The sequence below is a fragment of the Zootoca vivipara genome, chromosome 7, assembly GCF_965207765.1.
Source record: "Zootoca vivipara chromosome 7, rZooViv2.hap1.1, whole genome shotgun sequence".
Taxonomy (NCBI): domain Eukaryota; kingdom Metazoa; phylum Chordata; class Lepidosauria; order Squamata; family Lacertidae; genus Zootoca; species Zootoca vivipara.
Window position 1 is genome coordinate 44,173,674 of NC_142590.1, and position 15,438 is coordinate 44,189,111.

A 15,438-nucleotide genomic window follows, 5' to 3' on the forward strand; every position below is an offset into this window, starting at 1 on the left:
AAGAGCAACACTGCTTTTACTGTCACACCGTCAATACACATTAGCTAAAGAGAGATAATATTCAACCCAAGCATGGCCATTTTATAAAAAAAAAACAATTAGAATCAATAAGACTATTGCTGATTTTATTCTGAATTATTTGATAAAGTAAACCTGAAAGGCTTTGTTCCAAACTGGTATATAGCAATAACAATTGTCTCCATCCTTCTTTCATGTTGGACCATTCTGGATATCCAAATTCTGCACCCTCTTGCCCTACCTCCCTCATCTATCAATAATCAGGAAAGGGGAGGATACAGAAACCAGTATCAGCAAGGCTAGCTGACCCAGTGGATAATGGAATAAAGGATCAGAGGGTGAAAGCAAGCCATCTACAGTGTCCACATTTTTGTTTTTAAACTGGAACTCTACATATTCCATGTACTCTATAGAACCAGCAATAAATAAATCAGTAAATTGTTCTCTAATCCCTTCTGTTCATTGTCTATTTAATACTAAAAACATTACATCATATCCAGAGTGAACAGCAGAAACAAGATCTATATTTCATAATATTAAAACAAGCTGACAATCATGTTTTCTTTGAACATCAAGAGAATGCAAATAGAAGGGCAAAATGCAAGATATCATTCAACTTGGACAAAAGCAACTTAAGACATTTATGAAGGCCAGTAAATGCCATAAATTCAGTGAACAGAAGCCAATTATTGGAGATCTCTTACAGATACAGGTCATCTGCCAAAGAGCTATCTACTTAATACTATGCATCAGTTCAGCAAAGTTGACAATTGCATTTTCTTCTATTACATTTTCATGACTCTGAGATAAGTATATAGCCTTCTCTTACTTTAGCATACATGCTTTCAAAAAGATCAATAAACTAATGTACCTACTCAAAGCAATAATTACAGCTGACCAGGAATTATTTAGGACAGAAGGAAAATAATTCATTTAGGAAACAAATACGGACAGAATGTTTTTAAGTAAGCAATCCAGTCCTTACTCCAGCTGTACAAAGGAATAATATATTTAAACACTATGCACGTATACTTCCAGATTTATGACTTGTTCAATATACATGAGCCTGCATGCCACCCTGGCTAAAAGCAGGTCAAATGTAGGCATAAACTCTAGCTATTTTCTAACTCTAGTAGGGCATTGACAGTGTGTAGTCGCTGTGCTCCCTCCCACTTTTCCTGTTAATGTGAACTATGGTATAGCATTATGTCTGCACCAGCACTTATTCGTTTGCTTTTAAAATCAGGGTTAGAAACCAAGATTAAAGCTAATTCTGCACATTTGCGTACACGTAACCAACTGTGTGAATTATTAGTTGGCTGGATTAATCTAGCTGTCAACTGCTGGCTCTCAGGAGTGAACGGACAAAAGGCACCAGGACAGGAACATAGGCGAGATAAGAGTTCAAAGGTTGTACTATGAACAATTTAGTAAGGATCTACACATGTTGAGTTGTAAGAAGCTTCTTCCACAATGACTATAAGATATATAAGCCATAACATATAAAACCAATTATAAAGGCCCTCTTAATCTTCAACGATGGTATCAAATTAGTAAGTTGACAAGAGAGACAAACAGGACAGGCGAAGCAGCATAAAGTTACGGTATATAGATTTATAAATATATCATAAAGTTATATTAAAAAGAATACATAAACATAATGATATTTTACTTTACAAATGTCAGCAATATCATAAAGTTGTGTCCAATGTTGTGTCTCCACCCATCCTGCAGCCATCCACACACCCTCAAAATCTTCTCCAGAGGGTTGGAGGACCCTCCAGAGCAGATTTTGAGGGTACACATAGCGCTGCAGGGGGCATAGCTGCCAAGTTTTCCCTTTTCTCACGAGGAAGCCTATTCAGCATAAGGGAATTTCCCTTAAAAAAAGGGAGAACTTGGCAGCTATGGCAGGGGGCAGGAAAGGAAAAGAATAGGTCTAAAACAGCAAGTGAACCATAAAGGAAAGACTGTGGAGTAGAAAGGAGCAATGCTACATAGTAAGCGGAAGAAAATGTGGGTCAAAACATGTTATACAGATCTTATCTCTAACAGAAGACATAACAATATGCAGAACTTATACCTAATAGAAGATGTAACAATATCTAATAGAAGGAGAGGACTATCCACTTCATGTTCAGATTGAAATATTTCCATAGGCATCTTGATGGCCATTGTGAGAACAGGCCTTTAGACTGATCTAGCAGGGCTGATCTGTTAAGTAGTTTCTAGCATCTCAAAAAAAGAAAAGAAAAAATTGGTATTTTAATCCCTGTTCTAACCTGCAAGCAGATTCTATCTTTAATATTTGTTTTTAGTGTTTTATTGTTGTTTAATAATTATGGTTTTGAATCGCAAGCTGCCTTGAATAAACTTTCCTGTAGAAAGGCAGGGATAAGTGGTAAATTCCTAACGTACAATTTAGTCTTCTCTCTCCCTCATTACTCACAATTACTATCCAAAACAATAGCTCAACAGCATGGATGAATAGATGATAGGTAGGTAGGTAGGTAGGTAGGTAGGTAGGTAGGTAGACAGAATTTAAAGTTGATCCTTGGGAATAAAATATTGAAAGATAAAATAATTCATTGGGAATTATAGAAGAGAGACTAATGTGCTGATCGCCGAAGAATTGATGCTTTTGAATTATGGTGCTGGAGGAGACTCTTGAGAGTCCCATGGACTGCTAGAAGATCAAACCTATCCATTCTTAAGGAAATCAGCCCTGAGTGCTCCCTGGAAGGACAGATCGTGAAGCTCAGGCTCCAATACTTTGGCCACCTCATGAGAAGAGAAGAATCCTTGGAAAAGACCCTGATGTTGGGAAAGATTGAGGGCACTAGGAGAAGGGGACGACAGAGGACAAGATGGTTGGACAGTGTTCTCGAAGCTACGAACATGAGTTTGACCAAACTACGGGAGGCAGTGCAAGACAGGAGTGCCTGGCGTGCTATGGTCCATGGGGTCACGAAGAGTCGGACACGACTAAAAACAACAATGTGCTTTAAAGAACAACTACATCAGTATTTTCAGTGTCCTTATTCCTCTTCTACCCTGCAAATGGGTTCTCTCTATCTAGTATTAAATTACACCCCAAGGGCACATTTTCATTCAGTTTGTCATGTTGCAGATACAATAGCCAGTACACATAAACAAGCATTACAAATGAAATATTGAACATAAAAAGAGCAGTATGTATTTATCAAGATTCATGGCAAATCAATGTTTGCAGCATAACTAATTTACATTTATTGTATTCAACTCTTAAGGCAATGTGTAGGGCATGTTTTTTTCTTAAATCAGTCCCATGGGTGTTACATTCCATTCCATGTTACAAGAAGCTTTAACAAAAAAGATTTTATTACACCACTCCATCATCTGTCTAAACTTAATCAAGCACAACATTGCTTTCTGCAACTCTACTGTACTCTCACATCCCCAAGGGACTTGACTCGTGCTAGTCACTTTGGAAGAAATATAGCAGCCCAGCACGCCCAATTTATTAAAATTTACAATTGGGTAGTCACCAGTACTCAACTGGAGCATGCTGTTGTCATGTGGCTGGTGGGGGTTACTCCTTTTTACAGCTGAGTACAAGGGATTATTATTTTTAAAAGCAAATATTTAGAACATCAACTTGAACATGGGGCTTTCTTGGACGTACTTTTATGCCAGCAAAGTGGGAAGCAACAAGATACTGGGAGGGGGGTGTTAAATATATACTTCAGTACATTTGGAACTTCCACCAACATTTTAAACCAATTATAGGCATAATTTCTTCAGTAAGGTAAAGGTACAGAGACCCCTGACCATTAGGTCCAGTCGTGACCGACTCTGGGGTTGCGGCACTCATCTCGCGCTATTGGCCGAGGGAGCCGGCGTACAGCTTCCAGGTCGTTCAAAGCTGCTTCTGGCGAACCAGAGCAGCGCACGGAAACGGCGTTTACCTTCCCGCTATTTATCTACTTGTGCTTTGAGGTGCTTTCGAACTGCTATGTTGGCAGAAGCAGGGACCGAGCATCGGGAGCTCACCCCGTCAAGGGGATTCAAACCACCGGCCTTCTGATCGGCAAGCCCTAGGCTCTGTGGTTTAACACACAGCGCCATCCGCGTCCCAGTTCTTCAGAAACCATCTCTAAAATGGTGGGATGGAATCTTGTATGCCTCTTCCGGGAAACTCTTGCAGCCAAGCTGGTGCCAAATGTATTGTTCCGCTTTCCTTTAGACCACATCAGTGAGGCAAGGGGGGTTGGGAAGCCCAGGACCTCCATTCACACTGCCTGGGCTTGCACCCCAGAGAGGTCACTTTGGGGCTGCTAACATAACAAAAACAAGGGAGGTAGCAGTTATAAGTTATGGGCCTCTACAGCCACAGCAGGCATTGTGATTCCTCAGTGGTTAATTTTCATCCCTGGAGGCACATTCCATTGTCTTTGGAGACAGATGCCAACAATACAAATACTATTTGATGCAAGAGGATCAGAGTGGGTAAGAAATTAAAATACAATAAAACTATCAGGGAACTGCACAATTGTGTGTCAAAAAAAAGTCATGCTTCTGAAACACAGTCAATGCTATACAGTACAGTATTTGACAAACATATACAGCAGAGGAGTTTCAAAAATGTAGCAATAGTATCAAGAATGTTTCTCTATGCCCACAAAATGACAACTATGTATGTGGGTGTTTTTGTCAAGAGGCATTTTAGTCAATTTCAAGGCTGTGAATAGAGGGAGAGGGATGTCACATATACTGTACAAGGGGTTCTTTTTAGTTTTACCTGAACAAAATATGCAAATGCAGTATCTCTCCCTACCCCCACTTTTATTCTCTCTTGATTACTCTTGATTACTACCATTTCCCCAACCTTTGGGGGGGAAGGGGGGTGAGCTTTGTGAACTTGCTGTAACAAGACAACGGGAAAGGAAGCAATCATTCCATCTCAAACCTTTATTTTTGTTTTATTTGATGTATCCCATCCCAATAGGCATGTGGATTACGGGTGAGTTACAAAGGCTCTTAATAAAATAAACCTCTAACAAGCTCCTACATTTCCTCTAATCAAGGGCCTCTGCCCTAACAAAGCAAACTCTGCTCTTTCATTCACTACCTGTCATAGCAAAAGAAAAGGGGAGGGGAAACTACCTTTGACTCCCTAAAGCCACAGCAGTTCAGTCAAGACAAACACATAAGCCCAAGATCTATATCGGAGATAGAACCTGGGGCCTTTCAGGTGCTGCTGTACTACATCTCCAAACATCCCTTGGCCATGCAGACTGGGCTGATGAGAGTTGGGAGTTGAAAAACTTCTGGAGGGCCAAAGGTCTATATAAAAGTCAATAAACAACAACAATTTGGAGCTGTACAGAAGGCAGACCACTAACTTATGAAGATAATTCCTATCATGTCCAAATAAGGGTGTTAAGCCTTTATCCGAAGAAGGGTGCTCAAATATGAAGAACACAGGCTACTACAACAAGGAAGCATTCTCTCTGCCTGGAAGAGAGGGGTGATACTAGAAATAAAACAAGCACTGTAGTTCAGAAGCTTGAGCCAACTCTCATTACGAAATGCAGTCTTGAAACAAGTTCATTTCTTTTCTTACCTTCCCAATACTATGATCAATTAAGACCTATAATGGTTATTCATTTTAGATCAACGTCCTATTTTGTTCATTTTAGAGTATTAATGAGAAACTTCTACACAAGAGCTTTTTCCTCCAACTACTACAGTCAAGTTCCAACTGATTTCTTTTACATCACATCTCATTTGCTGAAACATGCCAGACAACCTTCATCATCCAAGCTATCATCTTATTGAAAACCCAAATAATGTTACGAGAGGAGCTCATTTGCCAAAGCAGCATCTGGTCTACTAAACTAATCTGATTGCAAAAGAGCAAGAAGACCAGGAAAATGAGTCACTAAGCAGCTTGATTAAAATAAACTGAGGACTGTTACCTTTTCTCAATCACCTAAACTTTGGATTTATGGCTGTGCCATCTCAGTTTCCCTTCAAAGCCAGCCACTCATTTCTCTCAATAGCAAATATACAGTATCAGCAATTCTGACGACTGATTATTAAAAGTAAATTCAAAACACATCCACTGACTGAACAAGAACACACAATATGAAGTACAAAAAGCAGAAACTATCTTCTATTTGGATTTGGATTTGTCAGAAGACTTAATACTATGAATCCTCAGATAAAAACTGGCAGGATAGTGGAGTATTATGAATCACAAAACATGTCAGAAATGTAAATCTACTGAATAGGAGATAGACACCAAATAAATTGCTCTAACAGGAAAAAGTGCAAAAATTTCAAGAAATTGCCACTAGACAAATAAACACTTGAGCAGGGTTGCTATTCATTTATTTATGCAAGCTTGTATATCCCACCTTTCCTCCAATAAGCTTGAAGTGGCTTACATCAGAGGTTTTCAACCACAGCTCCCTTGACCAACTACATTCTTTTTGTGGCACCCCTTTCCTGCAGAACTGGCAGCCCCTCACCCCTTTTTGAACACCCTCCCTTGTGGAGTGTTCCTTCAGCCTCCTCTCTTCTCCACTCTCCTTGGGAGCCACAGCTGCTGCCCTGGTCTCTGAGCTGCCCCTCCCACCCCAAAGAGAGGTGCCTCCTCCCACTGCCCCACAGGGGCCTGGGAAGCACCCCCTGGCCAGTCCCAGAGGCACCATTTGCCTGGGAAGCTTGTAGCCAGGGTTGCTGCAACAAACAGCTATGCACGCCTTTGGGAGGAAGAGACATGAGAGGGCATCAGAGAAAGGGAGGGAAGGAAAGAGTGACAGAGGCCAGTGTTGCCCACGGCAGCCCTGGCCATCATTCAAGGCACCCCAGGGTGCCACGGCACACTGGTTGAAAACCACTGGCTTACATGGTTCTCTTCCTCTATGTATTATTCTCACCATAAGGCTATGAGGTAGGTTAGACTGAGAGATGGTGACTGGCCTGAGGTCACCCAGTGAGCTTCATGGCTGTGTGGGAATCTGAACACTGGTCTCCAAGGTCCTATTCTAACACTCTAACCACTACACCACACTGGTCACTGTAAACAAGTTGCAAGAAGAGACAAACACTGCACTCCAATACAAAGTTAGATAGCATCTCTAATGGGAGGTACTGAATGGCTGATGCTCTGCTGCATTTGCATTCCTGCAGGACATGATGCAAAGGGGGCAGTTTTACAATTTATTTTGTTGTGTCAACTTGTCAAGCACAGCACCAGGGCCTGTAGCGCGTGCACACACATACACACACACACACACACACACACACCCCTCTCCAGTAAACAAACAGGATCCAGCACATCCATTGCAGCCTCTGCAATGGTATTTAACAAGGAAAATATTAAGCAATGAAGTTGGAGTGGGATGAGGAATAAGAACTATCTGACAGAAGAGATACGAACTATTAACCAAGACCTGTTTTCACACTACAGTTGCTATACCATCTACAGTCATACCTCGATTTAAGTACGCCTCAGTTTGAGTATTTTCAGTTTAAGTACTTCATGGACGTGTCTGGAACAGATTAATCCAGTTTCCATTACTTTCAATGGGAAAGTTCGCTTCAGGTTAAGTACGCTTCAGTTCAAGTACTCCACGGACCATCTGGAATGGATTAATCCACTTTCCATTACTTTTAATGGGAAGGTTCGCTTCAGGTTAGGTACGCCTCAGGTTAAGTACAGACTTCCGGAACCAATTGTTTTTATAAACCGAGGTACCACTGTATACTGATGTTGCTATGCCATCTGTACTAATCCTGTTAGTCTGCTTCTGACATCAATCAAGGCAGGAATTAGCAAAATTCCCATTTGAATTGGGGGTGTCAGCATCACTAATATACGGTACCTAACAGAAAAATTCTTTCTGGAAGTACTTGTGGGAGGCCAGGACAATGGGAATGAGTCCCTTCTGAAAATAAGCTAGGGAGACTATGAATGTGTCATTTAAGATGTGTAAGACAATGGATAAACACCTGCAAAAAAGGTTGTGGCTAGTAAACCACACCTTGAAGCAGAGGATCAGAGTAGATAGACCATTTCAGTCCTTACCAGACACACATAAAAAGGGAGTACCATGTAACATTCTGATCTCTTCAGTCCTTTTAAAATAATAAGCAGGGTTGACAACAACAAGGTTGATAACCAATTTCTGCCTCTAGGCATCAGTTTTGCTAAGCAAAATGCATGCTGCCTTCCTGCGAGATGCTCTCTCTCATTAAAGTGACAAGTGAGATTTCTTACATAGCGAAGATGGATAGCAGAGCAAATTAGAAAAAGTCAGCTTTGTAGCATGCTGGCAGCATATTATGCTGCCAAGAGGGAAAACTGGTTCTGCTATAGACTAGGGATTTCTGGCACAAACATGGCTGCATCTGGGGTGATATTAATAGAAGTGATATATCCCGTTTCTCTAACGGCCACGAGGATTCAAGCAATTATTCTCTGGCAGTACTAACAGAGGCTACCAAGGACCCTGTTGACTATTTACCACCACCAAATTGGGAGTAAAATAACCAAGCCCATAACATTGATACAATATGGTGCAGATGAAAGGATAGAGAATAAAACCAAACATTAGTTTACTCAACTTATTTTCCGCATCAGCAAAACACTAATAAAGACTTTTCCTAATAGGTTTTGCTTTTTAAACAATCTACGCAAATCAAGAGCAACAAAGCAAGTGCACAGTATTACTTTAAAATGCAATTTAAAGGACTGGATAAATCAGAAGGTCATCAGAGAAATCCTGCACAGAAGGCTTTCACTGATTTCCTACTCACATTATTCTTCCTCTAACTTGTCAGTAGAAAACTACTTACAAATTATAAACAATAAATAAATAAAATGCAAGGAATTCGGGAGTACCTAAAAACTTGATAGGCTGTACTTAGAAGAAGCTAGCTGATTAAAAGAATAAAATAAAACAGAAATCTTAAAATCAACTTGAATGATTACCGTCACACTCTTGCAAGCATCCATATCCCAGTAATCCCAATCCATTTTTGCTATGTCCTTTAAGGTGATTTTCACAAATTTTGTCCAATCTCCAACATTCTTCCTGTGCACATGTTTAACAGTAAACATTGCTTGGTTCAGAACTCATCATTTAGCACAAGAATAAGGTGCAATAGCAAGCCTTGGAGTTGCTCATCTCCCATCTCTTTGTCTTCTCCTCTGGAGCAGTCACAACAAATTTAGAAGCTTTCACTTCCAGTATAGAATAACTGCAGTTTATATAGTTTGATTGAAACAATTTAGCTTCAAACCATGATTTACAAAGGCAGCTTGTGTTTGTTTGTTTGTTTGTTTGTTTGTGATTTAAATGGCTAAGATTAACTACAGTGGTACCTCTGGCTATGAACTTAATTCGTTCTGGAGGTCCGTTCTTAAGCTAAAAGTGTTCTTATTCTGAGGCGTGCTTTTGCTAATGGGGCCTCCCGCTGCGCGTGCAATTTCCATTCGCATCCTGGGGCAAAGTTCGCAACCAGGAGCAGCTACTTCTGGGTTAGCGGAGCTTGTAACCAGAAGCGTTTTTAACCAGAGGTACCACTGTACTGTTAAAGCTTCAGGCAACACATTAAAATATAGCTAATGGCAAATGGAAGCAATAGTTTCTGAATTCCTCCTTGTGACTGTTCAGAAGGATGAGCCAGAGTCCATGAACCTGAGACTTGACAGGGTTTCTCCATATACAGTCAATGGCATTTGGATATAATGGTGAACTATGGTTTATAGTGACACTACTTCGTCTCATGAGTTCCCCTCTCCTCCTCTGACACAGCCACAAGAAATAGATTGGAAGATGTTGCTTCCATTTTCAATTAACCACAGTTTAGTTTTATGTCAAAAGCATGAACTATATCTTAATCACAGCTTGAATTTTGCTTGTTTCAATCAACCATAATTAAAACTAAACCACAGTTTGTCCCAATTCAGACATAACACTCAACTGAAGCTACGGTAGTTAAAAATGGAAATGAAAGCTTTTGCTCTCCTTATCGCTGCCACCCGGGGGAGCAGGCAAGCCCTAATACAACAGTTTAGCCTTATATGCAAATGCACTTGTGACTACCGGTAGGAAACATTTTAATTTTTGCAGTGGGTCAAGAAAACCCACAATTTCAAACAATAATGCAGCAGTGGCAGAACAATTCAGATTTCCATTAACCTCCTTCAGTCTCCTGCTGGCCATCACGTTAAAGGACATCAGTGCAAAGCTTCCCCTTCTGTTTGAGCTGACCCACAATCTGTTGGAACCTAAATTGGACCCGCTACCATCACGTGACAGCACCGGGCTCAATCCTGACCCAATCAATTTGCCAGCTCAAGGCTTGCTGTCCATGCACAACAGCAGGGTTGGATATGCCAAGCTTAGAAGGGCTGAATTTGCATTTTAATAATTCATAAACTATAGTAATGGGGGGGCGGGGTGTGTGTGGATGTGCCTGATCCCCAGGGTATTTAGGGCCTAAAAATCAAGACACTTTAACTGACACTACTCACTCCATGTAAAAGAAGAAGAAAAAAGCTGACTAAGTGCATCCAGGCTGCATTTGCTTTTAACTGTATGCTTCAAGGATACAGGGAGAGAGAACAGGAAATTTGGGTTAGCATTCTGGCCCCTAGAATTATCTGTCCACAAAGTATGAAGGTCATTGCTCTCAAAGTTGAGTCAAATTGAAAGAGGCAGATCATTAACTTTGGAGGCTTCTTTCCCACTCGGAAAAACCCATCTCTTTACTTAGAGGCAGGAAAAATTAAAAAGTATCAAAAGAAACAATTTGTATTTTCTGCTTCAGCACCTTTAAGTACAGTACCCATCTCAAGCACAGACATATTCACTCTTAGCAATCCAAAATGGTTGAATTGCCTGCATTAAATGCCACATCCTTGATACAGATAACCCCTATAACGGCAGAAGGAGAAATTGTTTCAATGAATCAAGTACATTAAAAAAACCAATTTTGGACCTATGGCATTACTAATGACATAAGCAAGTTCCTCTTTTCCATGACTGCATTGGTCTGAAGCCTCTGCTAGAATTAAAACACTCTCACTGGTACCCCATAATCAGAAAGTATTTGCATTACCTGACTAAATTTTAAAGTATTAACATGATAAAGAGCAACAAATCTATATTCTGCCCCACAGCACTGTCCTGCTATGTGATATTTTCCCCTCTCCCACTTTTCCCTTCTATTGGGCATCCTTAAACCCTTTTTAACAAAAGTTTCTTTCAAAGCTATATATTCCCTTTAACTAGCAATGAAATAAACATACAGACTTGCTATATCACAACACTTTTAGCAGTTATTAAAATGCTGGATTAAACAAAAACAACTGGGTGGGATTCACCTAACAAGCTCCATCAGCAGAAGCCCTGTGCAAGACTTCTACTTGCACAACAGGGCTTCCCCTTCTCTCCTCCCATGACCCCCAAAATTGGCTCAGGGAGGGGGTCAGGGAACCTGCAGAGCAGCACACAGAGGGGGAGGATAGCAAGAACCATTCCTTCCAGCAAACTGCAATGCTTGTTCATCATAGTGTGACATTGAATTCCACCCTGGGCTAGTTTTAGCTATTAAGGCCTATGACAAAGCAAGTCATAAACTACAATCCTATGCATGTTTATTCGGAAATAAGTCCAATTGAATTCAATGGGGCTTACTTCTAGGTAAGTATGTAGAGGATTATGATGAGGCTGCAGTCCCATAACCTTGATCTGATTCTTTAACTGCCATTTAAAGACTACCTTACATCTGCAGCAACCCATGCACACACAAAAAGACTGAGGAATTTGTACTGAATTGAACTAATGAGTGATATTTAGGAAACATTTTAAAGCCATTGTTTATTCAAATTACCCAACAGACATCCTAAGCACTTGGATAATCTTAAAAACATAATGGTAATTAAATATAATTAAACGGAGAATGCATAGACAATCAGGAAAAAATTAAGAAGCCTAATCTTTAGAAAAGAGTACTATGGCAGTCCAGATAAATACACTTAGCATTTCTTGTGCCCAGAACTACCTGTAGAAATGTTTTAAATAAACCATGGCATTTAATCCGAAAGTTATAAGATTTCATTCTATGTCCAACTGTAACCTTTACGTCAAGCCTGTGCCTACTTGTATCACATGCCAACAGAAAGGTTTATTCAGTACATAAGTAGTATATTTAATGTGTGTTAAAATACTTCTCTGGCCTTCAAGAATCTGTAAGCAGAACTCTGTGCTATTGCGGTGAATAATGTTAAGATTCTATGGATTACCATCCATCAACACAATCTATTTGAAAGTGGGTTTTTTCAAAAAAACAACCATGAAATTTGAGTTTGCTACATTGTTCATGTTGCTGTTGTTCCAGATAAAACTGTAGAAATATTGACCTAATACTGTACCCAGTAATACCACTCAGGCAAATTCTTCACTGATGAGATCTGGCTCCAAATATCACTAAATGTGGGGCAACACAAACTAAAGTCATGCTTTAATATATTTTTATTATATAAAACTATCTATTTTAGAATATATCTTATATAATTTATAAGCTCTTGCTTACAGACAAGAGATGTTTCCAAATCTATATTGCTATTTACTGGGCATACCCTAACTAGTGTTCAATTTCAAACAGAAGTTTCTCTAGAAATGTTACATTTCCACACAATCAAGTTGGGGCTCACTCTAATTCCACATTTTAACTTGACACCAATTAACAGTACACTCCTACGCTTGACTATTCAGAGGTCAGTGGGGCTCACTCACAGGTAAATGTGCAGAAAAGGCAGTCTTGTCTCATTAAGACAGAAAGGCTCTAAGGCTATTTATCCCAAATGATCCCGTGAAATACCTAAAACTGCAAATAAGTCATTTCATCAGAAAACTTTGAGATGTGCTTTCCACAATAATACTAATTTATGAATCTAAAATACTTTTGCTCATCAGCATTTAAGTATATTCCCCAATGCCAACAGGTGACTTCATACATTTCATACAGCTTTGGAAAGTTGATTCCCTTTAAAATCAAACACCATTGGACTGCATGAAATCAAGAATTTTAATGCAGCTTCAAAAATCATTTTCAAAACCCTATAACAGAATTCTATTTAGAACGTTGTCATTAAAATAACTGAGTTCCAAATCCAGCTATGGCCTTATTGTATTCTTTTTCTACAGCAGAATGACAGTTATATAATTTTCACAGCATTTTAAACTCACCCCGGCAGAGAATTACTAATTAGATTTGTTTCTTACCTGTAACCCCCTCCTTCGTAGAATGCTCGAATCATCCATATTTTCAACTCTCAGCAACTCTAGGTTATCAAAATCTTTCAATACTCTCCTGTTCCTCACTTGTGCTGTTTTCTCCCTTATTTTCAATGTTTCTTCTTTGCATATAAAGAAAAAGTAGCTTCCTCTACCACGAAGAGTAACAGCCAGTGCCTCTGCTCACTTATATACACACACTTTAATCTGCTTCCTTATTGACACTGTCACAACATATTCAAGTCTATTGAGAATCTAGGTTCCAGTATGGAGATGTTTTTGCTCTCACACACTTGTGTATACAGGTTAAACACCTAGGAATGCAAGTACGAACAATATGCCAAAAGCAATCAATTCATATTTTTTCCTTACTTTGGGTCAAACTGATCTCCTGCACAAGCAGAACAAACTACAACAGCTGCATATATCTCGAGAGTACAATAAGCTTTGAAAATACAAATCTTGTTTCCTTGAAAAAGCACTGCCCCAATTCATTTGTTTTTAAAACATCTTCGGTTAGTCAAATGAATGTAAAAATCCCACATTCACACAGGAATTTCATTATGTTGAACATGCAAAATTCCTTTATCCTCTGTACAGACAAAGCAAATGTCAGAGTCTTCAAATACAGTAGCATATTCTTTTGTTTCTGATGTCTCAAGTACGCTGGGCTCCTTCTTCCTTGAACGTAGTAGACATGATTTTCCTTCTTTTAGTTCTGTGCTGAGAGCTAACTTCTCCTTTTATGTAGTTCCAATCCGAAACACGTGTTTTGAATGCGTAAGAATTCATTCATTGGCACTGCTTTCATCATTGACAGTACAGTCCTAAATAAGCTCTTCCATTTTATATCCCAGACTGAAGTGGCACATGCATTATTTCTTATAGATGTTCTTTACTCCGTATTATGGTATCTTCCAACCCCATGATATAGTTGTTTTCAAAATACACCTTTTCAACACAAAGTCCAAAACGTTTCCTCCTACATGTGACCCTAAAATCTCATTTCAATATCCAAGAAAAAGCAGCAAAAATATGATAAACAGAAGAGAACTACAAACAAAAACTTCTAAGAGACAAGGCAGAATATAAAGTGAACTGAACTTCCTCAGCTTGCTTTTTAGAGGCTTTGACAAGCAAAGTTGCAAACAAAGGAAGTATTGTGAAGGAAGCAATCTTTTTTTTTTAAGTAAAGTAATCTTAGAAAGGGTTTTCAGGCAACAGATCCTGCCTTCTGATCAGCACACACAACAAAAAGCAATCAACCAACTTTCCTTTCTGGATGATTCACTTAGACAGATATCATATAAATCTTGTACTTTAAAAGATATTCATCAAGTCATTCCACTTATTAAAAGTGTAATAATGACGTCGAAAACCCAGACTTCACCCTATTACTAACAGCTCCTCAAAAAGCTCCTTTTCCTGCTAGGACAGCTGCTACCAACGAGTGTCTCAGTCAGATATAATTTTCTGGCTCTGAAAGAGGGTGGATATATACATATTTTCACCAGCTTCTTTGTGACTGGAGTCACACAAGCTAACCATGCCATTATAAAGTGACCTAGGCACAAATAAATCCCAGATCCATTCACTAGCAACATTCTGATCCTCAGTGGAATCACTGTAGTCTTTTTTGCAAGGTGTTAACAAATCCACAGCTCACCATCCTTTCCTTCCATCTGCCGTTTTAAACAACTGAATGCTGAATTAGGTCTACTGATTCTTTGTGAGCCACCCAACAGAGCAACTAACTGCAAGCAGACTGATCAGGCAGCTTATTTGCATAAAGCACTATACAAAGCAGAACCAGTGTGCTGCAGAAAACTCTTGTCAGTCCTTGATTTTAAAGCAACAGCATCCTCTAGCTCAAAAGAAAGACATAGAAGAAACAGCAGAAAGCTTTGCTCTACGTGTACAGTACTGAGTAACAGAGTATAACATTGTTTTAAGTTAATGCCTGCTGGCAGCGCATGACTGCTTTCAGAAACCACAGCATGAACTTGTATATTTCTCTTCTCTCTCTCTCTCTCTCTCTCTCTCTCTCTCTCTCTCTCTCTCTCTCTCTCTCACACACACACACACACACACACACACACACACACGAGAAAAACAAGATGTG

At 39.5% G+C, this 15,438-nt stretch overlaps 1 protein-coding gene across 5 annotated transcripts in view; it reads right to left on the minus strand.

Moving 5' to 3' along the window:
* The window catches only part of MAST2 (microtubule associated serine/threonine kinase 2), a 155,937-nt gene that overhangs the window by 104,296 nt on the left and 36,203 nt on the right, over positions 1-15,438 (minus strand). Inside the window, exon 1 of one of the 5 annotated variants that reach the window (XM_088673238.1) lies at positions 13,305-14,152. The exons of the other annotated variants lie outside the window; for them this stretch is intronic. Coding sequence (XP_088529364.1) covers positions 13,305-13,343 — 39 coding nt within the window. The 5' untranslated portion in view covers positions 13,344-14,152. Of the gene's footprint in view, positions 1-13,304; positions 14,153-15,438 lie in introns of those variants that run through there. 5 annotated transcript variants of the gene reach the window in all.